This window comes from Rhipicephalus sanguineus, chromosome 5 (assembly GCF_013339695.2).
Source record: "Rhipicephalus sanguineus isolate Rsan-2018 chromosome 5, BIME_Rsan_1.4, whole genome shotgun sequence".
Taxonomy (NCBI): Eukaryota; Metazoa; Arthropoda; class Arachnida; order Ixodida; family Ixodidae; genus Rhipicephalus; species Rhipicephalus sanguineus.
This window is the reverse complement of record NC_051180.1, coordinates 81,828,236-81,854,059: the sequence shown is the minus strand read 5'-3', so window position 1 is coordinate 81,854,059 and position 25,824 is coordinate 81,828,236. Positions and strand designations below refer to the sequence as shown.

The 25,824-nt window shown below is 41.2% G+C and overlaps 2 protein-coding genes across 2 annotated transcripts; one reads left to right on the top strand and one right to left on the bottom strand.

The window, feature by feature from the left end:
- The first annotated feature begins 703 nt into the window (after positions 1–703).
- LOC119393874 (riboflavin kinase) lies at positions 704–15,036 on the top strand. The gene is made up of 4 exons (XM_037661055.2): positions 704–961; positions 10,652–10,803; positions 12,617–12,719; positions 13,434–15,036. Exons 1-4 carry the CDS (start codon positions 844–846, stop codon positions 13,574–13,576), a joined length of 516 nt encoding a protein of 171 aa, XP_037516983.1. The 5' UTR covers positions 704–843; the 3' UTR covers positions 13,577–15,036.
- A 4,145-nt stretch (positions 15,037–19,181) lies between these two features.
- LOC119393873 (39S ribosomal protein L9, mitochondrial) lies at positions 19,182–25,757 on the bottom strand. Its single transcript, XM_037661054.2, has 7 exons — positions 25,404–25,757; positions 23,689–23,851; positions 22,680–22,804; positions 22,325–22,372; positions 22,014–22,115; positions 20,473–20,574; positions 19,182–19,442 (listed from the first exon to the last, which is right to left on the bottom strand). The coding sequence occupies exons 1-7, from the start codon at positions 25,473–25,475 to the stop codon at positions 19,221–19,223; spliced, it is 834 nt and encodes a 277-aa protein (XP_037516982.1). The 5' UTR covers positions 25,476–25,757; the 3' UTR covers positions 19,182–19,220.
- Positions 25,758–25,824: the final 67 nt, after the last annotated feature.

Here is a 25,824-nt window from a genome sequence, read left to right as displayed (position 1 = left end):
CACTCCGTACTTGTCATTGCAGTTATCATCCTGCTGCTCCTTAACACGCTCTCTAATTCGGAATACCCGGACGGAAGGCCGCTTAACGCTCCACAAGCGTCTGAGTTTGAGTACGATCCAAGTTTATATCCCATGTTTTACGATTACTCGTTTGGATCGAAGCCTTGCAGTTTGGAAGGAGACCCGGTAAGTGTGCAGTTAATGGCCACCTTCTTCGCAATTTTAATTAACGAGCCGTTCTTCATTTTCAGTGCCGGGTTGGAGAAACGCTGTGCTGTCCGTACATGGTCTGTGCCACCTTGAACCCCGATGCTGCAGAGGAGACTGGTTTTTGTACACTGTCGAGAGATGCAGAGTAAAAGTGTATTTCTGGACTTCGTTGATCTATTGCGTTTTTTTTTCTTTTCGCATAACTACACCGACAGGCTGAAAGCAGCTATTTCAGGGACGCGGCCAGTGAGACTGCTTCCACCAGCACAAGTAAAGTGCCAGCGCAAGACTCTTTGCACATGTACGTCTTAAATCTCTGTGTGGCGCTAATATTGTGCACATTTGTTCATCCCTAAATGTCGAGCTATTCGTAAGTGTCATGGGAGGGTCCGGTAAAATTCCGATAAAATGTGGTAAGAGTTCATGTTTTCGGTTTCGTTTTCAGAGATTGTGACCGACTAGGCATCGACTCAATCCGTCAAGAGACGGAACAAAAACGAGTCGTCTGCGCGTTTCGGCGACACTCGGTTTCTCTGACTCGGTCAACTCGGTAACCGCACTACCCTCGCGCTTCGACAGCCACCACGCTTTACTTTGCTCTGTAATTGTCGACTTGCGACCCACAAGCTGCCAATGACAATATTTCCGTCCAAACTGACTCCTAACGGCGTCAAGTGTTTGCCGTTGTTTCTTCGCGGCACCGTGGTAAAAGGTTTCGGTCGAGGCAGCAAGCAGTTGGGCATACCCACCGGTAAGTACTTTCCGCCACTCTCCGTCACTCTTTCAATGGATGTCAAGGTGCGGTCAAGGCGAGCGCCTTGAAAGAAAAGTGTTTACTGCCGCTGTCTTATACGTGTCTTTATCTTGCAATAATATTGCGTACTATAAGCCACCGGCACTCCACGCGCACTTGATGCCCGAGCCGGCAATCTGATAGCGTGCATGTAACCTGTACGGGATCGTGTTGACGTTGTTCCGCTAGACAAAACCTTTCTGTCGAAGGTTTTTCCTTATAAGATTTCCGCCGCACCGAGACAATGGAGAGGAACCTTTCTGTACGTAGCTTACGTAAGATATCGGCGTCGATGGATTTGTGCGCGTCTCTTCGCGGGTGCGACCTCATTAAACATTTGTTGCGTCGTTCGAGCAATCCTTGGTTTGGCGCATTGTTTCGTGTTTTCGTTCATTCTTCCTAGATGTTTCTGCTGTAAATTAGCTGTCGTAATACTGCAACTTGCTTTGAACGAAATTTACAAAAGTAGGATTTTAGATCTCACGTGGAGCTTTGGCACATGGTCGTTCTTACGCTCGTTTGATTGACCTCAATCTTACTGTTCGATCGGCTTGATTACTCCCCTGGAATTGCGCGACGCACCTCATGTTTAATGCAGTTCCGCTAATCGAGCTTGGTGAAGATCGGAAGGAAATGACCTCTGTGCTTTGAATGAATAAACAAGTCTTGATTAAGGATGCTTTACGTCTGTGGACGTTTTGCTTCGCGCAGCCTATTTCTGAGGCTAGACTTCAAGCTTTTTTCTCTACTCGCCTAAAGTTGTCCAAAAATGTGTAATTATATACTAATAATTTTAAACACTCGTTTGAAAAAAGTTATCTAAGCTATCTCTATTAGCAAAGCTTCTTAAAAACATTCAGGTGCCAAGGGGGTGGAAAGACTACACTTTGGCAATATTTCAAGCTTCAAAAAATGAGGCAGCGTTTGCTGGTCCTGACCGACTTTCTGTTCATGAGATTAGTAATCTTTAAGAGCTTCATTCACTTCGCATTGTCTATCTGTTTGTACCTAACCTCTTTCATCACCAAGAAGAAAAGGCGAAAGGAAAGAGCTTCAACTCGCAACTAACTTTATTCTAATGAATTTTCTTGTAACATGCACCAACTAGCCCAACAACAAGTTTTACTAAAGTATCTTTCATCCAACTTGGCCCTCTGGATTGTCGATAGTCTAATATGTGGAGTATTGGGCTTCTGTACTGAGAGAACGGGGTTAAAAACCAAGCATCGAATGAATGCCGGTCACTGGGTATGCACTGTGCTTTAATGCATCTTTTCGACACCAATTCAAGCCAGTCTTCACGTAAAAAATTTCTTTGGAGTGCCAGCAAAGGCTGGTGGACTAAGCATTAAGAGCCCGTGGATTCCTGGGGTGCTATATTACAATGGCTTGGAAAGTGGACTGATCCACTTTTTGAACCGTTGTAATCAAGGATCCCTCAAATGAGGAATTTGCCCATTTGAAGAAAAAAAAAAGAGCTCTCACCCACTGGTTCTCATATAAACGTTTATTTCTCTCTGTACTAAAAATTTATCCAGTGTGCAGTAGAATGCAACCTTCATCATAAATATTCAAAGACATATTGAGGTAGACATGTCTGGACCTCATGGCGGCACTGCTACGTGTTTCAGCGTGCCCCGAGAGAAGTACGAGAGGAGCCTGGCTGCACTAAATGCCTCGTACACAACTAGTTACAGCTGTAGCGATATGACGTGTCGCTTCAGTGCTACTCACTAGAGGCCCGATTTTTAGGCATTAAAAATGCGCATTTTAGCCGCCAAAAATAGGCAGGCAAAACAACGTTTTAGGCCTCCAGTATCGTAAATATAGGCACAATAAATGTTTACATAAATGCAAATAATTTCAAAGCAAGACGTGCGCGACGTATATTTACGACAGGAAAACAAGAAATGTTATTGTTCAAGGTGCCACACAGGCACCAAGAGTTGAAAGTAGCCGTGCAATTTTCCTTTGCCAGGCATGCTTTGCAGAAAATGGTCTTTCCGCTTATTCTGTAGCATAGTGAGTCAAGTGTCCACTGTCAAATTCAACACACACCTCTGTGCCTTTTTGTTTGGAATGACTGTGAAGGGTGTAGCAGGAGCAGACATCCAGATTGCTAAAAGAGCAGGAGGAGGAGATCCTTCCTATTGGCCAGGTCGAATCGCGTAGAACCAGTTTCTACCCTGGCGGTGAACACCTTAACCCTTTCCCTACCGAGTGCTTTTGCCGAAAACGATACAAAAATACGGATTTTTTTTTTCTTTGCCGATTTGATTCTACGCATCTTGAAACAAGTAAAAAGCTATTTATTGGCAGTTTGTTCAGAAGATGCAAGCAAAATATTTTTTTTAGAATATGCAGATGATTGGCTTCAGTGCACTACACCACAAAAAGTGCCCTAACCTCTCCTGTCTTTGGTGCATAAAATTGTCTGAAATTAAAATAAAATAATGCGTGGGGACAACGGAGGCCGTGAAAGAAAGGTTTTGGTGCGTCGGTGGGGGTTTGCTTACACCTGTCGGCGTCTACTGCCGATACACTAGGACGCGGTCTTCGTCCGAATCCGATTATTTAGAAAAAAATATGCTGCCCTGTGCAGTCGCTGCTTCAGTCACAGGAGAACTGAAATTATTCATTCCGCAAAACATCGGCAAACAATTGTTTTCTTGTTTTTCTTTTTTTTCTTTTTTAAAGCTGCTGCCAGCATGCATGGCCAGAACGCCATTTTCTAATTCTGGTTACCAGAGTCCACTCCTTTTTCAACCAAAAGGCATGCTTTGAGCGCGCTTTTTAAATTTTTTAACTGCACCATCTGTTCAAGCCAAAGAGGACTCGGCAAAATGAATGAGGATAGCTTAATTTCGCTGCCCGCAAACGCTTCTTTCAGTGTTTCAGTGTGGACGAGCCCAGCTCATCTTCGGTAGGAGTGGTACAAACTTTGTGATCAAGCTCAGCTAGTCTTTGGTAGGGAAAGGGTTAAAAAGTAAATTACAAACTAAACAAAAGCCGCGTGCACATCACATTTTTCTTTCTTCTTTTGCTCTTCACTCTCCCCTTAAGGCTCTCCGCAATTTAGCATTCGCCAACCCCTCCCGCCATGTCAGTGCGGCGGCGTATGCTCGCCGATGCATCTCACTTCACTGCTGCTAGCGGTTGTTTCCAGGAGTTGGTTGAACTAGTTGACTAGGTTGAACCCCATAAAGTTCCGAACAGTCAGTGTTGTGCGGTAACATGAATAGTGTGGGCTCAAAGTGCACCGGGATGCGAAACTTGAATTAGTGTTAGGCGTCAGTTTCTGAAAATAGGCATTTATAGGCCCTTATAGGCACATAGGCATGAATGCCAAAAATAGGCATTTATAGGCACTATAAAAACACTATAAAAGCCCTCCTTAGCCTCTATAATTCATGCTCATGTATCAAAATGGCACGATAAGAGCGTAAGGAACAAAATAGGCATTTGCCTAAAATCCAGTCTCTACTAATCACAGTAGTGATGACAATCTGGCCAAGATGGTTACAGCTGGAACTCTTTTTATCGTGAACAAATAAACAGCGCGAAAGAACGAGGATGAACAAAAGAAACGACAGACAACGCCACTGACTCGCAACTAAAATTTTATTTCTTAACGAACAGAATAAATAGCATCTGGAAAAGATTGTTTCGTGCTGTTTATTCGTTCAAGATGGAAGCACACCAACTCACCCAGTTAAACGTTCTGATGGAACATTTTGGAACATCTGTCAACCCTGGCTTTCCATGCAGAGTATCTCATACTGGTGTGAAAGCCTTCATCTTGGTATTTCAAGTATCGCATTTCTACATCTTTTATGTTTTAATTCCAATGTGTAACCAGCTAACGCCGCTATAGTCGGTGACAACCTAAGATTTACAAATGGGCTCCGCCTACAGTCTGCAACAACCTAACACTGCAGGGAGATTCCATGCCAAACGTCCCAGCCACTTTGGCGACCATCTCAAATGTACTAGAAGAAAGTTGTGCTCATTTACTGCATTGAAAAAAGGGAATTGCTGGAATATTTCAAATAGAAAAACTTTTTTTGGTCACGTGGAAGACACGAATTTCATCGAGTGTGTCTGAGTGTGGTTTCTCGGCAAAATTATTCTGAGAGTATCGTTTCTTGTTTCAGTACCAAATTTGGTTTGGATATTATCAAAAGCATTTGTGTAAGGTTTTCGAAGCTCAATAATATTACTGCAATTTTTGTGCCATATATGCTTCTGCCATATACTGTGCAACTTTTCTGCCATAACCTTGCCAAAATGTTCTATGTTTGTATTTTTTCCCTTATAATATTGCGATGTGTATGAATATCTGAGTAATGAATACTTACTCTACAGAAGGTATACTCTGTGTTAAAAATATTTTCAGACCACTGACACTTCTGAATTTTACGAGAAAAAAATCACAAATTTAAGAAAATCATCATTTTGGTCCACATTGGAGATGCACTTTACACCACGTGGTGCCCCAATTAAAAATCACCTTTATACCTCGATTGAAAGCAAATAAATAGTTCTTCTTATATGGCAAGGTTTACCATTACAATTTTCGTTTTAAGGAAGAAAATCATTTTTGAAGCTCCCCATTGACGGCTACCTTCCCATTTGCTCATAGGACAGCTTCCTCGTAGAAGTTCACCATTACCGTCAATTTGCTTTCGATTCAGGTACAAGGCTGATTTTTAATTTGAGCACCACATGGTGTAAACTTTGTCTCACATGTGGACCAAAATGATGATTTTCTCAAATTTGCTATTTTTTCTCGTAAAATTCAGAAACTTCAGTGCTCTGAAAATGTTCAAAATATACCTTCTGTAGAGTAAGTATTCGTTACTGAGATATTCATACACAGTGCAATATAATAAGGCAAAAAATGCAAACATAGAACATTATGCAGGGAATCAGGACGTCTTGAGGGGCTAGTTGGTTCATACTATGCAGGAAAATTTGCGCTAAACTAGAAAAGGACAACACAAAGAAGGAACACTTAAACAGATCGAGCGCACACTACCAACTGTTTTTATTGAACGTAGAGCATCAGTTAAATTTGTCATTCCGGCAAAATTTCTGGGGGCGTGTATGGCAGGAAAATTGCAGTAATATTATTGAGCTTCGAACACCTTAGCATAGAATGAACACTTAGGCTAGCACAACTCTCTTACATGGATGGACACGTTCATTGCAGTTTTATTGGTGGATCCTGTACTGAATTCCTAGGCTGTCACCAAGCACACAAACCAACAAGAAAATATTATTAAAGCTTCCCACTAGTGGTGCCAAGCCTGAAGGAAGAGCAGAGCTGGGTGGGCTTCCTTATTTCTCGTTATTTTAGATGCGAAGTATCTTAAGGCGGAGCTCAATCCAGTGGTGGTGGTGGTGGTGGTGTGTGGCGTGACCACCCTTACTGCGCATGTGCATACCCTCTCCACTCACCCTCTCCACTTTCAATCTCCCCTTCCCCCTCCACTTTCCTTCTCCCCTCTCCCCTCCCCCTTTCCACTCTTCCTCTGAAACGCGGGCTAGACATACCGAAATTCTCTCCTGCGCAACGCCGCGATGAGCTCGAGCGCATGCGCGTCCCCTCCGCTTCTCTCTCCTCTCCCACGCTGCCCCCCTCTCGCCCGCCTGTCGACCGCGTTCCCCGCTCGCCCTTTGAGAATTAACGGCCAGGCTAGATGGAAGATACGACGCGCGTAGCGTCCCTCTTCGCGTTCCACGACGCGAGGTCGGTAGCATGCCCAACGGAACGCGATCGTGCAAGTGCTCCAGCTTCGCATCGCCTCATGGTCCCCTTTAGCGGGAGATGGTGTAATTTTTTTCTTTATCTTTTTCTCTCTCTTTCCCTTTCTTCCTGTTTTTTGTAGCTGTTGCTTTCTATTCCTTTTTCCCTCTCTTTCTTTCTCGCTCCTTTCATGTTTCTCTTTGTTCCCTTTCTTTCTCTCTTTTTCTTTATTTCTCTTTCTTTCTCTTTCTGTATTATTATTTTAATCTCTTTTTCCTGTCTGTTTCTTTCTCTTTTTCTATCTTTCTATTTCTTTCTCTGGCTTTCTATCTTTTTGTCTTTATTCCCTTCACTTCTATTTTTCTCTTTCTTTCTAACGCTTTCTTTCTCTCTCTCTATTTTCTTTTTCGCTTTCTTTCTATCTCTTTTTTTCTCTCTCTCTTTCACGCGTTTAATGTGCTCCCCTTTGCCGAGCACAGTTTTCATTTAACACTCGCATCTGCTGTACTCGGTAACGGGGCTTGCCCAATTCCTGTGGCGCATACCCACCAGTGGTTTTCTGCGGACCCCAAAGTGTTTACGGCCGGCTTAAACAGCTCTGCTGTTAAAAAGGTCGTGTAAACTATAGGAATTGCGCAAGAAACTGCCTGAGTTCAAGTTTAATTACTTTGATCACATTGATGCAGGTTCATTTCTGTATTGATGAAAAATTTGTATGTTTCTCTATGGTTATGAAGAGCAATGTAGTTGGAAATTACCAAATCTGGTTGCGTATCTTTTCCCCTTTTCTATAATTGTTTTGTGTACACGGAATTATTTATACACCAGCTAAACATTTTTTTGTTAAGTACAACATTCGCAGAATTTCCTTCTCTGACAGTTTTGCAGCCTTTTAAACAAAGTGTAAAGGAGAAAGCTACATTTTATCATCAAATTCTGACAGTTATGCACCACGAAGACTTCTGAAAGGGGGAATGGATGTCAAGTATTGCCCTAAGGTGTATAAAATTGCTGCTGTATAGCTAGGTTCATTATCACGTACTAAAACTATCAAAGGAGCCTAAATTTCCTTTCCCACTTCTCAAGTGAGCTTTACATAGCTATGCGGTATTAATTTTATTGTCTGTCTGCTATATCCGAACCAAAAAGAAAGGCATCAAATGGTCACATAGCACCTAAATATCAGATTTGTATCCATCAGAATTTTATGTGGCACCTTAATTACACAGTCACCATAAGTGCTACGTTGCTTTCCCAGTTTAAATGCTGATTAAATTCATGACGTGCATGTAGGTAGATAGTTGACCTTTAGATTTCTCACTTGATTGGAATGTCAGTCATATGAGCATGTCATCACGCTTGCGGAATTTATTTCTGCCACTGCTGTCCCAATAGATAATGACTAGCGTGAACGATGATATTCACTTCATGTAGGCCCCTCTATTCGAATGAAGTACGTGCTGCGGATTGCCTTGTTTCTTTTTTCATGGCAGAAATGGCAGTTTTTTCTTCATTGCTTTTATTGTTGACGTGATTCTTCTGTGTAGCAAACACATCTGGCTATTTAACGTCATGAATTAATCACTGATTCAATAGGGGCAGCTATTTTCATGCTGCTCGAGTTGAGAACCTTTCTACTTTGGCACAGGAATGTACAGTTGTTCGACAGTGACTCATCTCACACAATGGTTCTCTTGCCAAATATGTGTACGTCATCTTTAATGGCACTCTGTTTACTGTTGCCTCTGTTTTTGACTTTCAGCACCTCATGTACGAGATAAATCTGTTTGTACTTAGCCCTGTGACTATTCCACGAAAATACTATATTCATCTTTAGTTTTTGTTTTTATTTGCACTGCAGTATGCAAAATTTGCGGCATTGTTACCCCTCTGGAACCTTAAAAGTTTTAAAAGTTTATTGTATCAGAACTTATCACCCCGAAGTCATACCTTTCTTCACAGCTTTCCAAGAAGAAAACGTCATAACTTTGTGAGAAGGTCAGGTCAAATGTCAACTCTTCCAAGAATCTTTCTGACATTAATATTTTCTTGGGGCGTCATGGACAAATGGAATTTGTCAATGCATTGGTGGAGCAAATCATCCTAAAACTATTTCATTGGTACATTTTCACATCACTACATATATTCAGACACCAATAATTCTGTAGGCGTGTATTACTAGGCATGCAATCTGAAATCTTACCAACATCACGTGAACCAAGGAGAGTGGGAACAAAAAGAATTCATTGTGGTTGACTATAACTTGCTCACATTTCCATCACCAATATTGCGTAATATATGTATATTCAAAAACAAGAATAAGGATAAAAAACAGTTGCTGTATTCGCTTTCTGAAACTGTGGTTCATTTAATAAAAAAGCCGAAATGCAAATCAACTTGGTTTTAAAGGTACACTAAAGAGAAATATAATTTGAGCTATAACAGCAAATTACCTTTGTGTAATACCAAGAAATCCACTCTTGTCATGAGGAGAGGCTTGATAAGCAATATAAGAGACAAATGGAGGCAGAGTTCTGAAGTTCCTTCACCAGCTAGCCAAGACACCATATCTGTAATGATGTCTGCTCGCGCTTAGTTGATTTTCTGTTGAGAAAGATGGACTGCAGGGTATTCTAAGACAACGGAAGGTTAACTTTAATGAGTTTCAAGAACTTCTTAACAGGTATAATACCCAAAGATTTGAAATCCACGTCTTCGCACTGACATACCAACTCCGAGCTTTCATCGCAATATTCAAAACATGGAAGTCGGCATAATGGCGGAACGAAACCCCTGTGCATGGAACTGTGACCTTTATTTTTCTTATACAGGGTGTTGCAGAGCCAACTGACATTTTTCAACTAGTCATATTTTATATACGGAAGCAGGGAAAAAAAACAAAAAAAAAACTCCAGGCCTGCGTAGAGCACGCAGCACAGTCGCAGCATAAGCTGGTGGAGTGGCCTTTATAGAGCCACCTGTATACTCTCTTAGGGCGCCTGCAAGTATAGTTGTGAGGTACCCGCTATGCAATCCAATTTTACGAAGTAGTGAAGCACCCACTACGCAGTACTAAGGCAATATGTGCACCTTCATTGCTGCACAATTTGTTGTTGCTGAGGAGGATTGTGATGAGGATGAAGAATTGTTGTAGAGCCCTTTGTAATGTGTGGGAAGCTTTAAAGCCACCCACTCGTTATGCAGTCCGCATGGTGTGACTTTAGATTGTTTCCCACATTCTTCATCGTACCTTAATGCATGAGACCTGTTGCATTTCACTGCATTGCAATATTGTCGTGGAGGCCTGTGAATGGAACAACATAGCGCCATAGCGCCATAGCCACTAATCACAGTGAAAAGCTGTTCTAGGCTAGTATATAAATGCCAGGCACTCGAAGTGTTCTTGTGTTGATTCCTTATTTTCATCCTTTTCATCAGTTGCTCCGATTGATATGCATGCGCATCACTGTGAACATGTGATGTTTGCGGAAGTGTAGGCGGTGATCTCAGAGAGATCTTCTAGCTTGCCAGCATTAATGTCACATCTCTCTAAACAATGGGCAATGCATTTGTGTTGACCAGATATTGCTATAGCATGTGTTTTGCCGGGGCTTACACAGAATAAAACAGCTATTGTCAGGGGAGCTGAGGTTTTGCACGCCAAATGTTAGAACATGAATCGCCAAGTATGCAAGAGAACTAAAACATGTGCCTCTTAGTTGAAATGGCATCTGTTGCATTGGCCCTTAACAGTTTAGTGTTTGTTACCAAGCTCTGTGTTTTGTGAACAGCACTGTGGGGACCTGAAATCTTTAGCTACTATGCTTTCTTCTGCAACCGTTCACTGCAAGAAAGAAGCGGAATGAATGACAGAGGTTGCGTTTGATTTCTCGCCGCAGCCAACTTCTCGCAAGAGCTTGTGTCAAAAATCCCGGCGGACCTGGATTGTGGAGTCTACTACGGCTGGGCTTCTGTCAACGACGGGCCCGTCAACAAGATGGTGATGAGTGTTGGCTGGAACCCGTACTACAAGAACGAGAAAAAGTCTGTGGTAAGTGCCGGAGCAAAACCATTTTGGTGTTTCTACTAGTATCAATGCTGCTAGTTTGGTGGCCAAGCCTTCAAACATCCCCATTGATTCTTATGCTAAAGTTATTGAACGTAATCCTATGGTTTAATCATTAGATGGTAAATATTGTTTGAAGTTGGCCTCTACCTAGTACCGTTAAGCTGTATATTGATATTTTCAATGTAAAAGGTTATAGAGAAGTTCAAAAATGATTGAAAAAGTTGCATATTACCCCAATGTCAACTATATATTTAGTGACAAACATGATTCATTTCTGAGCTGAAAATTCCATGATAAAGAGGTGTCACAAAAGTTCCTGTTGCTCATGTCTCTTTTCACTTTCATGCTGTGGAAGAAATTCATCAATACAAATGAACTGACATTAATTCATTCTTGACACACTCGTCCGTAGAGTTGCAAAACCTTATTGTCTTTTAGACCGTGCGACAACTCGCGTCAGTCCAAAAATAAATGTGTTTTTCACAGCTGCTGCGGCATGAAAAACCTGCCAGACCTGCCGCAGGGGCTGTGAAATATGTGGCAGTCTGTCCCACTTGCTGTTGTCAGCAGCAGCTGCTAGTTTTATTATGCAAGTAACTTTCAACAGCATTTCTTCCTTGTTGTTTGCAGGTAGTGCTGCTGTAGGCTGTTTTTTAGGCAAGTGTTGAGGCGCGCATACGTTGCCATGTTGTTGGCGCTTAGCGATAATATCCTGTAGCATACTGTGCATTTGGCTCATGGTAATTTGGACTTGGAAGTATGAAGCATTTTTAGCTGCCCGTAATTAACCCCACAAAGCCCAACATATCATTTTTAATGCGCTGATTCTCATAGCTGAAAACTTAGTTTGGGAAACTTAACACAAAGACCATAGTAGTGTTTCTTACTTGCCAGAGGATTCTTCTATAGTTTAGAAAACAACATTACTGATTCTTTAATTACAGTACTAATTAAGTAAGAACTCAAATAACACTTGTGTTCCTAGTGAAACCACACTCTCCATGGGCAGTGACAGAGGTGAAAAAGTTTTGGATTTCCTTTATGTGTGCCATTATTTGGTCCTTGTGGTGTTAAGCCAAATATCTGTATCATTTGGTAGACTGCTTACTTGAAATTGCATTTCAGCTTCAGTACTGTGTCATGTAAACATTATGATTACCTGATAAAGGCAGTGTCAGAATAGACCATGCTGATATGGCAAGAGTTCTGAAGCGTCACTTAGCAAGCATGTTGCTTCCTTTTCAAGTTTTATTCTAGGGCCTTACGTAAATAAAGCAGCAAGCTGTGAACACATGTGAGCAACCCTGAATGACATAAATGTTTTGCGCAATTTTCACTGACGTTGAGTTGGTAGCTGATCTTATAAGGCATGAAAAAAGTGGTGGCTATGTGTTTCATTTTAGTGTAATGTCTTGCTCTAATTATATTCAACAGTTCACAACTTTAACAAAATATTTTTGAGGCTCTTGTATGATATGTTGCATAGACTGTAGTGGGTTTAAATTAGGTTGGATTCTAATTATCTGTTAAGCATCTTACTTATACAATGTTAGTTCTTCCAGGAAATAATAGTAACTAGCGAAACAGTAAGCATACATTCCAACCACTATTCTATATTTCTTTTATCAGTGTTATGGTTACAGGTCACATGTAAACGCTTGTTTGATTTTGTTTACAGAGCAGTTGCACTAACATTAACTTTGTTGTGTTGAGTTCATTGCGTCAAACAAACAATACAACTTCACATTAAACCATTGAGCACATTCTTAATCATATCCTTGTTATATTACTACAGGAAACTCACATCATGCACAAGTTTGACCAAGACTTCTATGGGGCAATGCTCAAAGTTGTGGTGCTGGGCTTTCTGAGACCTGAAAAGAACTTCAGCTCTCTAGGTGAGCCTCTGTTACAGTACATCCTGTTTATAGTACAGCCTTCTTTCATGTGTTACCAGAGTTGTACATTGTGTAGTCTTTCAACATCTTTCGGGGACATATATTGATGCTCGTACAGCAATAGCTGTTGTGGGCTCAATTTATGATTTTGATGCTGGCCAGTGTCGTTCCTGGAGCCCCAAAATCCTCTGGGAGAACACTCTTAAAAGAAGGAAGAAAGAAAGACAGAAAGAAAAGAAAAATATCTGTGCTGGCGTAAGGCCTATTAATGGTGTAATCTAAAGTGATTTTTTGTAAGTTTGCTCTGAATTTTCATTTTAACTACTTTTGCTTTGAAAAGATCTCAAGACATAAAACACATACAAGAAACTTCTTTCTGTTTTGCTCCAATAAATGCTGTTCATGTGCTCTGTATGTACTCCGTAGTGTTCATACCCCAGTGTAACATTTGAAAAATTTAAGTGTCTGTTTTGAAGTTATTCTTGAAATTCCTATTCATCATTGTGCATTAAGTCTAATCATACACGTATATTCTGATGTATTTTAGATGTTATGTTTGCTATGTCGTTCTGAATGCTGATTCTGTGAAGCGGTAGGGGTATACAGGTTCTCTGAAGTCCACTTTGCTGTTTCGTGATGCATTTTTTTTGTTCCTTGCTGACATTCATCTCTCTTCCTTCCACCCTCCTGGCATCTATCGCTCATCTTGTCCAGATGAGCTAATTTCAGCAATCAAAGCAGACATACGGAATGCCGACGAAAACCTGGACCGCGAGGAATGGCGGCGATTCAAGGGCCACAGGTTTTTCACCGAGAACGTTGCAAATGGCACCGACGTCGTGCGCCAGGAGACGTGATGCTGGAATTTTTAGAGAAATTTTCCAATTGTCCCCACCACCGTTTCGTATGTTCCTTACCGCGACGATGCACGCTAAGTTATTTGTATCATTTTTCTTCCATCACCTGTCCAAAATTCAAGCACATTCCTTGTCTCCCCGGTGTAGTACATTTAAGAAGATGTGTATTTTTTGCGGAAGTGAGTGGATTATTATCGTGAGACTCTTTGGCCTCCTCGTGAAGAAATTGATGAAGAGGTACAAGAATGGAAGGTGCTTACAGAAACCTTGCACTTAATTACCATCTTCTTGCATCCATTGTCTCCACAGAAACTAAATTATTTGTATCATTCTTTCATTGTTTGTTCAAATTAAAACATCAATTATAGCGCATCCAAGTAATGCATTTGAGATAATTTTCTTTAAGTGCAGGTTCAGTAAGATACCTTCTACTGTTAGTATATGTTTCATTCGAAAGATTGATTATTTAAGAACAGTATTTAGATCCTAGATTATATGTGGCAGCACATGTTATTTACAAACACTGGTGTTGAGTTGTTTTATGTTGAAGGAAGCAGTTGAAAGTGCACTAATATTCCTGTCTGTTTTTGCCTACGACTGTTGTCTCGGCCGGCAATATGCTAGAGAAAGCTGACTGCAGAATCGCACGAAACGACGCAACTGTAATTGCCATGTTGTGAGTGGAAGTTTCGAAGCAGTTTAGAAACAAAGGTACTAGTTTGTCAGCGTAAGTCTGTTATTCATCCTGTCCTGAGAAAGCTTAGCCCATCACTGTCATGATTCAGCTCATGATGACAAAGAATCGTATGTGTTAAGGAAAAAATATTAAAACATCAAGATTTCATGTGAACTCTTTATGGCAAGTTTTACCAGCCACGACTGAACGAGGGTCCAATGCCATTGCAGAGACCTCAACAAGCAAGGATGAGCTAATTAATGTTCATGTGTCATGCAGCACCCATGTATTTCATGTTCACTCAAGATATTAAAACTTGCAAGTGCGTTCCTTCATGCTGTGAAGGATCACATTGAGTAAAATAACATGCGCTTTAGACGTTCATTGCTTATTTCTGTCATTGTTGACATACAAGTACTGTAATGTAAATCTGCCATGCTTTTTAATTTTGAAATCATGACAATGTAACTTGAGATGACTGTGAACATTTTCTGATGAGCTGTAGCACACCTTTTATGCCCTGATTTTGGTTGAGCATTCTTTTAATTTTATCATCTCTGTGATTGTGAAAAATGTTTATGTATTAAAAAGTTAGAAACATTTTTAAACATCATTAGTTAACCAGTTGTTTAATCATGTTCTAGAGTTTTGACTTGCTGCATGGAAGTAGTCTTGTAAAGTTAACATAAGCGCATTTGGTACGTATTGTGGTCGAGTAGTCATTGGCGGCACAAATCATCGGAGAGAAGTTTGCAAATGCCAATGTAATCGACAGCTTATAACATGTACAGTCGCCCATTTTTTTAACCTGAACGCGCGAGCGTCGACCGCCGAGTTGATAAGCGCCTTACAACGGAGCGCAGTGGCGAAATGAACGAGAATACGCGCATGCGCGCTATGAGCAGTCGTGGGCAACTGCCGTCTGCTAGGCTTTTCCGCTGACGGCAGCTGTCCAAGACTGCTCATTGCGCGCATGCGCGTATTCTCGTTCATTTCGCCGCTGCACTCCGTTGTACGGCGCTTATCAACTTGGCGGTCGATGCTCGCGCGTTCAGGCTAAAAAAATTGGCGACTATACATCCATATCACGAATGGCAGCTTACTGACATTATTGAAGGGAACGCATTTGACAAGTGCTAAGTTACAGGGCGAACACTTGAAAGCCCGAAAAAAAACTTTAAACCACCAAGCAACAAGCAAAACTAAGATTGATTGCGTTAACATGAAGGGACAGGAAGTCTGCAGTATTAGTGAGAGAACAAATGCCAGCAGCAGATATTGTAATAGATGTTTAGGGCATGAAGTGGAGCTGTTCATTTCTTGTATAATCTACAGAACCAGTGGTTTATTTGTAGCATTTAACCAAAAGAATAGGGTGACACCATTCGGCAGCAGGAAATTCTAAACAGTCTGAGAGAATATGAAAACATTGCAGACGAAAGATAGCTAAGATATGACAAGAGTGATCCGCTATCATAGGCAGTGGGCAGTTGTCCTGCATCGGGCCTATACAGGCCGATTGTGATTGTGTAGTCTTTCATCTTGCTATGAAAGCTCTGCAAAAGCAATGATGATGATTCTCTGTTGAGGTTGTGTAGCAGGGCAGGCAAGTTTAGCATAAGCATGCCATTATACCAAGCAAGCTTCACAACTCAAAAAGTTCTGCTTTCATTTTATTTTTGCACTTGCAAGTTAGAAGAGGTACTCATTAAACTTGTTCAGTAGAACCCTGCTAGTACATTCCTTACTGATAAGTTATCTTGGTTAATGATGTTGCTGAAGCCTATGAGAAAGGCAGCAAGTTTGCATAGCATGTCATCTGCATGCTATGACAACACGTGAGAGAGGTTCTGCTGCAATTGTTACTCTGTATTTTTCCTGTTATGGCATGTCTTGTGGGATCAAGGTTTTGGTTGGGCCTTCTCATGCACGTGTGCTTAATTTATTAACTTATTCGTTTTCTTGGTTTGACTGGTTTCCTTTAAATGTTGTACAATGTTTAAAGCTATGTTGTTGGGTTTGTTGTATTTTCTCAGTGTCTGTCAACGTTCTACTGTCTTGGAGGTGTGGGCTTCTGAGATTGCAATGTTTTATTGGCGAGATGTGGGCACTCATTTTGTCATACAAATCTAGCATCGCCATCGACGTCAGGCATCACTTTCGTGCAATGCAACATGTTTTATTTGAAATGAAATTCCTGACGTGCCATTTTAATTCTGCTGCACGGAAAGGCCCACCTTGGTGCATTTACAAAGAGATCTGACCTATTGGCACCATTTCTTTTTTATATGTATCTATCTGAATGCACTGTTATTTTAATAAAGGAGTTTCAGTTGCATGCCTTGTTGCACTGTGGTTCTTGTATGAATTTTTTACTAGACAACATAGTCCACTTATATAAGCTCCACAGGTGCACATTGAAATTTTTAGCTGTGATAAATCACATATTTTGTCTGCAGGGACGGAAACTCTGCTCCAATTTCTCCATTCTTCTCCAAACCACACACCTGCTGCCACCTACTCCTAAAATGACACTTTTGAGGACAACTGCTAAACTAGGTGCAGTCCGCGTTTTCAATGGCAACTGAATCACATCGCCATTGTGGCCAACCCTATCAAATCTGTTTTAGCGGTTGCCCCCGACAACCGCAGAATGGTACAATCAGTCCAATCGGATCCATTTTAGTACAGTTGGCCACCTCACGCAGTATGTGTTTTGTTGTGCTGTTCTATGTGCTAAACAAGATGGGTAACAACTGAGACCTACTGTCTGGTATGGGCCGGTACTGAAAGGCACTGACAGTTTCCGCCTGCTGTGCAATGTTGCTCTTTGTTGTTCATGGCATGGAAGCACAGCTATTATGTGCCATGCAATCTCCCAGAAGCACACTGAAAATGGGAAGAAATAGTGCTATAGTGAAAGGATGCTTATCAAAAGCCCTATGCTTCAGAGCACTATAGATTTTCTGAAGCATGCAGCATCTTTGCACACTACACAGATGTTTTAAATGCAACAGTATTTATGTTCTTGCTTTCTTTGAATTTTCAGTGTTAAAATTAAGGCCCAAATTTAGACTATGTAGTGCCAAAGGCCTTTAATTATAAACATAAGATGTTTTGATACTTCAGCATAGGTATATTTTGCTTTGATTGCTAATACAGTTCTACACTGTTTAATAGAGAACAATTTTTCGTTTGTCTGGTTGCACATGTATTTTGATAATGTCCTGCTTTACTAAGCTGCTTCAGAATGCAAGCCATCTGCTTCAAAGTGTACAATTCCTGCTCCAAAGATTCAATTTTGCTGCTCCAAAGAAATCCTAGGCTGCTTCCATCCCTGTTCATGACAAAAAAAATAATTTTGTGAAAAACGTGTTGGGTGCATAGCACACATCTTAAGGGGACCTGACAGGGGCGTAGCCAAGGGGGGTTTGGGGGGGTTCAAACCCCCCGCGAAATTTTTCAATTTTGCTTGCGTATATATACACGCACACATACAAACGCACACACGAATATACATAAAGCATGGTTGGGACCCTACCCCCCCCCCCCCCCGAAAATATTTCTGGCTATGCCCCTGGGGCCTGACGAGACTATTTTAATAATGTCTCGCGTAAGCCAGCCTGCTTGTCAGACATTATTGCTATTATAAACGTCCACGATAAAGATTACATCTGCACTTTTCACAAAACGTGTTGCCAGCAACAGAGTGGCTCATTACTTTCTTTATTCTATGTAGACTTTAGTGTTGTCTGCATGCAAGTCTGGCAGATTGCAGAGTACGACATGCAGCAGTGTCCGAGGCTCGGCAAGCACAGCAGATGGGGCAGCCAACAGATGTAGACCAAGCACAATGTGCAAAGTGTAGAGCGTGGAATTTATAGGCCAGGCGAAACAGCTGGCTTGGGGAAAGAAAAGACTTTCCAAAGAAACCTACGCTTTCCAGAATAAGCCGCGCAGGGTGCCACAAAACAGGCACACAAGCTGGAAACGTTTTTAGCAGCAGCAGCAAATATGACTCCCGCAGAGGAAGTGGTGCATTGTAGCGCAGAAACAACACTTGGGAGAAAAATAAAGCAGCTCCAGTGTAACTTATTTGCAACTTCCAGATGTTTGTGCATGTCTGGAGGATATTCTATTTAACTAATTCAAAATAGCCCCATTTTGTTTATTTTTGCTGTCAACAATAATCACTGCCGTGACTTAGAAACTATAGCGTTGCGCTGTTAACCATGGGGATGTGGGTTCGAATACCAGCAACAATGACTGCATTTTGGCGGGGGTGATATGCAATAACCTTCACGTACTGGGGTGCACATTAAAGAACCCAAGGTGGTCAAAATTTATTCAAGGTTACCCACTGCAGTGTGCCGTGTCATCATTTAATTGTTCTGGGCACATAATACCCTAGAACTGAACTGAATTTCATTTGCCGATTTGTGAAAAACTAGAAGTTCGCTGCCAAACCCATCTGCATGTTCCTTTTTAAAAATGAAAAATGCAATGCCATTTGGCATAGATAAGTAGACTCTACAGTTGTGTATTAATTCATAATGCAACATGCAAAATTGAACGTATGAAGGGATTAATGGTCGAATGGCCAATTAGATCATACTATAGTAAAATAGCGAGTTGGACATATTGGTACATAATTGCCTTGTCATCTTCTTCCATCCGTGTGTTTTTCTTGCGCTGCAAATTTTTACCATACTATATTTTTGCTAAATCCGCCGCTGTGATCAACTTTGAACTCATGACTGACTGCTATCCGTTTTGAGGTTCACGCAGTAATGGGGAAGTCTCTTCAGAGGGTAACAGAAAGGCCAACTTGCGATGATATGAATGTGTTGAGTGCACATGACTCCATTTTGTCTCACCGTTCAGGTGCAGAACAAGAACAGACCACTGGCATGAAAAGTGCACCACAGACATAATCTAAACTTGTCATTTAATGAAGTCTACAGCAAGTTAGCTAGAATCAGTTGGCTTTGTTGGTGACGTCGTGATGTCCGTGTGCCCGTGCAGTTTGAATCTTGCCGGGAAGAGCTCTTGAAGCGTTGCTTCCTGCTCTGGAAAAAGAGCTTCAACCGGCAGTTTCTCGAACGGCACCTCTGTACCTTCGTCCACTCTGACAGCTTTGCCGACGTGTTGGATCCGAAAGGGGATCATGCCTTTGTCGACTTTGTTGACCTGTTCAAAGAAGGCAAGGTCAAACATGCAGGAGAGATATGATATCTCATGGTTTCAGAACATGGGAAATGATTAAAGACTTGTAATAAATAAACATAGCCAAACAAATTCTGCACCCCACTATCGGTACTGTGTGTTGTCAAAACATGCTCGGAACGCATGCCTCCAAGCATGCTGACATTAAGCGTGCCATCTCCGGCATGAAATGAAAAGCATAAACCTTTTACTAATGATTACATCGTGCTGTAATGGTTGAATAACAAAAGATGTCTGTTTATTTACATATCGCCCAATGTGCATTACAGCAAGGGGGGAGGGGGAGGGGCAAACATTTTTATGTGCACCTGTAATGCACGTATAAATAAAACAAAAAATTTGAAAAACACGATATTGTATAGAGGCAGACAACTATAGCATAACCAGTGCTACATATGCACAAGAACAGTGCGTCAAAAATACAGAGTATCAGCAAAAACACCTGAGTCTCTGCCATAAACTTCAAGACATAAACACAGCCAAGAAATAAAGGAATACCTGTTTTAAAGAAATCAACACTAATTGGGATGACAGTATTGGGGCCCATCATCGGAAAATTGCAGAGCCAACAGCTGCAAAATCAGATGATCTTAATTCAATAAGAACAAGAACATGCAATAGAAGAAAAAAAGATACAATTTGGACATGTCACTTTTACAAACGACATTTGAGAGCATCAAGAAAATCACGATTGTGAGACATGTTTCCATGACACCAAGGGGGGAGCAGGCTTCAGTGACTACGCGTGGGGGGAAAAAAAAATAAGACTGTCCCTATGCACTCTTCTCACAGGAGTATAAAGGCCACTGAAGTTAAGACCTTGAGCATTTTTGTTTTCATTTTTTCTGTAAAATAGTGTATTTTGTTTTGTGGAACACAAGTCATGCAACATTGGCATCACGACACGCCAACGAAATACCAATGTGTAACATAAGGCAAATGTGCCCAACAAGCACTTCCAAATTGCAAAAGAGAACATAAATATTTCACTCACGTAAATGGTGGCAAGAAACACCTTGTTCTCTTTTCCAGCATAGTCCGGTCCAGTAATGGGTGTTTCAGGAAGCTCTATGGCCTCTTCTGGTACAGTAATACCCTGAAAAGTTATGTCGCAGAGGATATTTGCATCATTAATGAGGCTTGCATCCCTGCCACTTTCTACAGGATCTTTTTTTTCACATAATGTTGTCTATCTGGGCATGAAGTCCTTCAGTACTCCATACAAGAAGCCTGAAATGCACTGCTGCGTGATGGTACTTGCAACATAACAAATTGTAAAAGCACTGACCTAATAAAATTTGCAATAATAACAGAATGACCAAACGAAGCGAGTTGTTAGAGACATGCTGAACATTTTATAGGTGGACTTAGCTTTGTGTTAGATACTTCGTTACAACGAGGTCATATGTGTAATAGGGTGTATGTGGGCACATCCTTGTCATTGAAAAAGCTACATTACGTATTTGTTTTTAGGTACATGCTGACATAAACTAGAAACATTGTAGATTTACTTTATTGGATTGGATAATTTATTATATCTACATTCATTATAACATTTGACTGCATTTAAATAGGCCTTGCTTCTCCAGGACATTCCAATAAGGTGTCCTATCTTTGCTTAAAAAGAAGATAGGGCCTGCGATCAGAAAAATATGCATACTTGAAGCACATTGTCACTGTCTAGCATTTTTCTTTAAATCCATTGATCTTAGCATCTCAGTCACAGGACAACAATGACAACTAAACGTAGCTAATATCGTGACTGAACTGAACCCATGCCAGAAACATATTTCATCTGTAACAACACTTTTAGTACATTTAAAACATGCTAATCGAAGCCTGACAGTATCCTACACAACAGAATTATAATTTGTTGTGTGTTCCTTTTCACAGCAATGCAGTTAAGGCAAGTGCTGCGAGTCGTTTTGATGCTGTAGTAGAGGCAGCCATAAGGCAGTGTGCACAATATCGAATGTGCAAAAAATGTAACCAATCCCAGAGTCTCAGATATCATTACTAATGATCATGAAAGTTACCCTCTATACACCTCGTGCAAACAGACTTCTTTGAACGGTTTTTTCTAACCAGTAACATGTTATATTGTTTTTCTAGCATTGCATTTTACCAGCTCCATGTTAGCGATCAGCTAGAAGTATGAAATGTTGCAGCGGTGAAAGCCTAAAGTGGGGTTTAGCAATGCATCGTGCATGGGAACAACCACACGACTAGGGCATTGGTCATCATCATTAAAAATAGCCTACAAGCATACCCCTGGCACTTTGGAAGGGCATGGGAGAACTCACTTAAACTTTAATGTATCATTTGCGCATATTAGCATGCATATGAGAAAGGCTTTTTGTAAAACTCAACAAGACATTCGATCGTCAACCACTTATGCACAAAAGACATCACTGCACAGAAGAAATCTATGAAGCAAATTCTTTAATCAGCGTTAGGAAAGCAGCAAGTTGTGATTTTTGTAGCCAAATCTCTTGACCAAACTAGACGCCAAGGCACACTGAGAATAGAACTGACCACTTGTCGAAGGGCAATCCTAAGATGCCAGGGCTCCACGGTCCATCCTTGATCCCTGTTCATGGGAAGTCTGACGATTGTAGATTTGAGCATGCGAATCATCTTGCAGAACGAAGGGCACAATTAGAATACTGCTACGACACAATGGATACAAGAGCACAGCTTTCAACAGCAACTTAATTTGTCAATATTTACTGCCAACCCAAATCAAACAGAACTAGAACCTATCAAGTCCAATTTGACATTTCCATTTAGCGCCTTTGTCTGTGATGTTAGAGATTTAACATAACATGAACGGATGTTTTACTTACCACCGGAGAAGTACGGGTACTAAACACTGGACCCAAGTCTTCTTTCCCCTGCAGACAAAGTAAATAAGTAAACAAATAAATAAACAAAGAAATGACTACTTCAACTCTGGCGGTACACATCCTCGACCTGTTTTTTACCAACATCGCAAATACTTAACTTGCAAACAATAAAGATGAAATATCTCAGCAACAAATATGGACTTCTCTTCAAAGAAAGTTTATACATGCACCGTTTCAACACTTTACGTGTTGATGAGAGCGTAGTTGGTAGGAATGCGAGAAGGTTGGGACACAATAAGAACATAAAAGCGATATGCATGTAGTACTTATGCAGCAAAGGAGATAGATAACTTACCACCCTCATTTTATCACGTAGTTTTAAATTTTCTGGTGTTGCGTACATGGCCAGTCCTGGGACAATCAGGTGGGACAAGCCATAAAATGGCCTCACGGACACGACGTCCCACTTGTTACCAAGCCCTGGAAATAATCGTCGATAATATATGGAGACATGCATTCCACTCTGTTCAGACATGTTTTTTTTTTTCCTCGGTATTTCTTATCGAAGTTGCGATACTTGGTTGTTATCTAGAGCTTAAAGGGACGCTAAAAATAAAACTAAATTGAGGTGTATTATTAGTAAACTACGCTTCTACAACACCATCCCCCACCTCCATCATTTCCCAATAAGAAAAGATGAAAGGTCACTCTTCCTTTGACACAAGGCTTTATATAAAAAGATTAGGGCACCATAGCAAAACTAAAGAAAGAGGGGCACCGTGTTTCTGCACTAGCTCACTTCACCATGATGTAATAGATTTTGACAGCCCCTAATCAGGCCTAGTTAATTTTCTATCAGTAAATATTAACCACAGTGTACTCTAAAGGAACCAAACACTGAACTTCGAGAGGGTCAAGACCTTAAAACAATCCTAATAAGAGAAAAAATGCTCAGAAATTTGTATGTACCACTGATAAGGTTTCAATCCAAAATTCTATTTAAAAAATGGGAGTTTGGCCTCAAGTGACCTTCTCTCCTAGTAACAAACTTCTTACCCCAACACTAACAAAACGTATAATTAGGAAGAATACCGCAAGCAGCCTGAACTCGTTTAGTCATTTCTTCTAGAGTGCCTAAGGAACAGACCATAAATGACAACACACATTTGGATAACCTATATATCCTTACAAGCAAATTAGTCAATTGTGTTGTAACTATTGCAACTGCAAGACAAGAACTTGGAAAGCAAGCCAGCAGTTCACAACTTGAGCAGTTGGCCCGCTCACGCAAGGTACTAACTCTGCAAGTGTATGCAGTTAGTTCAGCAAAAGCACGAAGGTTTAAAAAACGTGCATCGAGTTACCTTCAACAAACTGCGTCAGAATGACGTCAATGTTTGGCTTCTTCCTATCTTCGGTGACTTCTTCGCAGACATAGATGTAGTTCTCTTTTATCAGTGATCGAGGCTGCTTGTACCAGGTCTTCGACAGAAGGGGCTCGACAACTCGCCTGAGTATTTTGGCTGTCTGAAGAAAAAGAAGGATATATTTTTTTAATGATGCATTTGGTTTTACATATCTCTCTGTCAATTACCAGTGTCAGCTTCTTGGCCTGTTCCCATTAAAACATTGTGCCAAGATTACAATTGATGACAGTCCTCCAGTAGCTAAACCGCAAGCCTTCCAGTGCAAATAATTTCGTTTATCACACAGAGACTTTTAAACGGCTTCCACCGATATCGGTGTCACACGATCACTTTTGATTGCAATCAGGCCCGATGCAGATTTACTTTCTCGATTGTGTCTGGCTCCTTTACACAAGCTGCAGAAGGGAACCTATCAATGTTGAGAAATGTGATGCTGATCAGGCTTCATCGTGACCATCGGTGCACCTTGTGAACTGCTATGAGCCGCTTGGGTGTGTCCTTTGGGGGCTCATTTAAGATCGAGCTTAAAAAACAAAACTATGAAATTTCCCAGTGTCGTGTGAACAGCACTTCAGCAAGACAGAGGGCTTAACGTGATTAATCGTGGTTGAGCGAGGAATGTTTCTCAAGCCAACATTTTAACAAGCACAGTTGCTTTCCTTTGCCATGGTAGAGACATGACATCCTGCTGAAACACTGGCTTAGTGACATTCTTAGTTCAATCAGTGCTAATAACAGACCAATGCTAATGTCTGTAACATCTGTAGGTATACATAGGAGCAACCAGGACGTTAGAGGGGGCGATGGTTAGATCGCCACATTTTCCTATGGCTTGTCGCAACAAGGCTTGTTGCTGAGCTAGTTGGTTCATTACTTGAGGAAGAACTGGTATGGTGCAAAGAAGACAGGGATGGTGCAAAGAAGACAGGGATGAAGCGAAGACACACGTCTGTCAGTTCGTGTCTTCGCTTTGTCCCAGTCTTCTTTGTGCCATACCAGTTTGTCCCGACCTTTTTCGTTCGTGGCAATATAACAAAGAAATCCAGCTTTCAACAGCGGAGTTGTTTAAGCTCAGAGAAGCCCCGTTAGTCGCGAACAAAATTATCATCATCATGAACCGGCATGTGCTCTCTTCATCTTCTGCTTCACTCCCAGAACACATGCGCCGATTTGTCCGGCGTTGGATGCAATAACTCTGATGGGCGAGAGAACGAGTGCAGAGAGAGAGAAAGAAAGGGAAGAAAGACAGAAGAATGTACAAAGATAGAGAAAGAAATAGATACAAAAAAGAGACAGAAAAATATAGAGAGCAAGACAGAAAGAGAGAGAATCAAAAGAGAGAAAGAAAAATAATAAACAGAAATAAGGAAGGCCGCCCAGGTCCACACTTCCTTCAGGCTTGGCACCACTAAAGCAGTTTGTTTGGACAAAAGATGTCTCGCTGGTTTCGGACTGCTTTCGTACAAACCGCATTTTCGTTTGGTCATTTTTCGGTGCCAATTTAGCTGATCGTATTGGTCTCTTATTCAGAAATACCGGTCATTCGCCACGACGTCGATTTGATTGACTCATTTGCGCGAGCGGTAAACAGTAAATCAGAAGCATTTTTAGGTCTCTTCGTTAGCTTGCCCATAGAATACAGAAATGCTTACCCTAATTTTCTCATGGATTGGTGATCGGAGGTTTCTTAACAAACTGAGAGTCGTGGAAGGTGTTTTCAACATTTTGAGTTGGATGTTGCCTCGCAAAGAGAGTGTATGTGCGATTTCTTTACTACTAACTTGCCCAGCACACGGCGACAGGCGCACAAGCTAGCACAGCTCTTCCGACCACATCACCGTTTTGCTGTTCATCAGAGGAACTTGGCACTTGAACAATGTTCAAAACAACCTTAATCATACACCGTGAACAGTTCGCAAAGCGGTGCTGTCCTGCAAACAGGTCCCGAAGATCTTTCGGTTTGTTTTCACTGCAATAACCGCACGCACATGGCCGCCTGCTTGAGCGCATCCAGCAAATAAGCTAATACCGCTAAATTTGGAAACAATCAAAACTTCGCTTATAATCAAGATC

Excerpts from the sequence above, each read along its gene's own strand:
- LOC119393874 (XM_037661055.2), top strand. The coding sequence starts at position 844 with ATGACAATATTTCCGTCCAAACTGACTCCTAACGGCGTCAAGTGTTTG. Across the intron at positions 962-10,651 it reads GCAGTTGGGCATACCCACCG|CCAACTTCTCGCAAGAGCTT; the intron begins GTAAGTACTTTC and ends TTCTCGCCGCAG. Across the intron at positions 10,804-12,616 it reads AGAACGAGAAAAAGTCTGTG|GAAACTCACATCATGCACAA; the intron begins GTAAGTGCCGGA and ends ATATTACTACAG.
- LOC119393873 (XM_037661054.2), bottom strand. The coding sequence starts at position 25,475 with ATGTTGAAAACACCTTCCACGACTCTCAGTTTGTTAAGAAACCTCCGA. Across the intron at positions 20,575-22,013 it reads GGATTGCCCTTCGACAAGTG|GGTATTACTGTACCAGAAGA; the intron begins GTCAGTTCTATT and ends ATAACTTTTCAG. Across the intron at positions 19,443-20,472 it reads TGTTTCTTGCCACCATTTAC|GTCAACAAAGTCGACAAAGG; the intron begins GTGAGTGAAATA and ends TTCTTTGAACAG.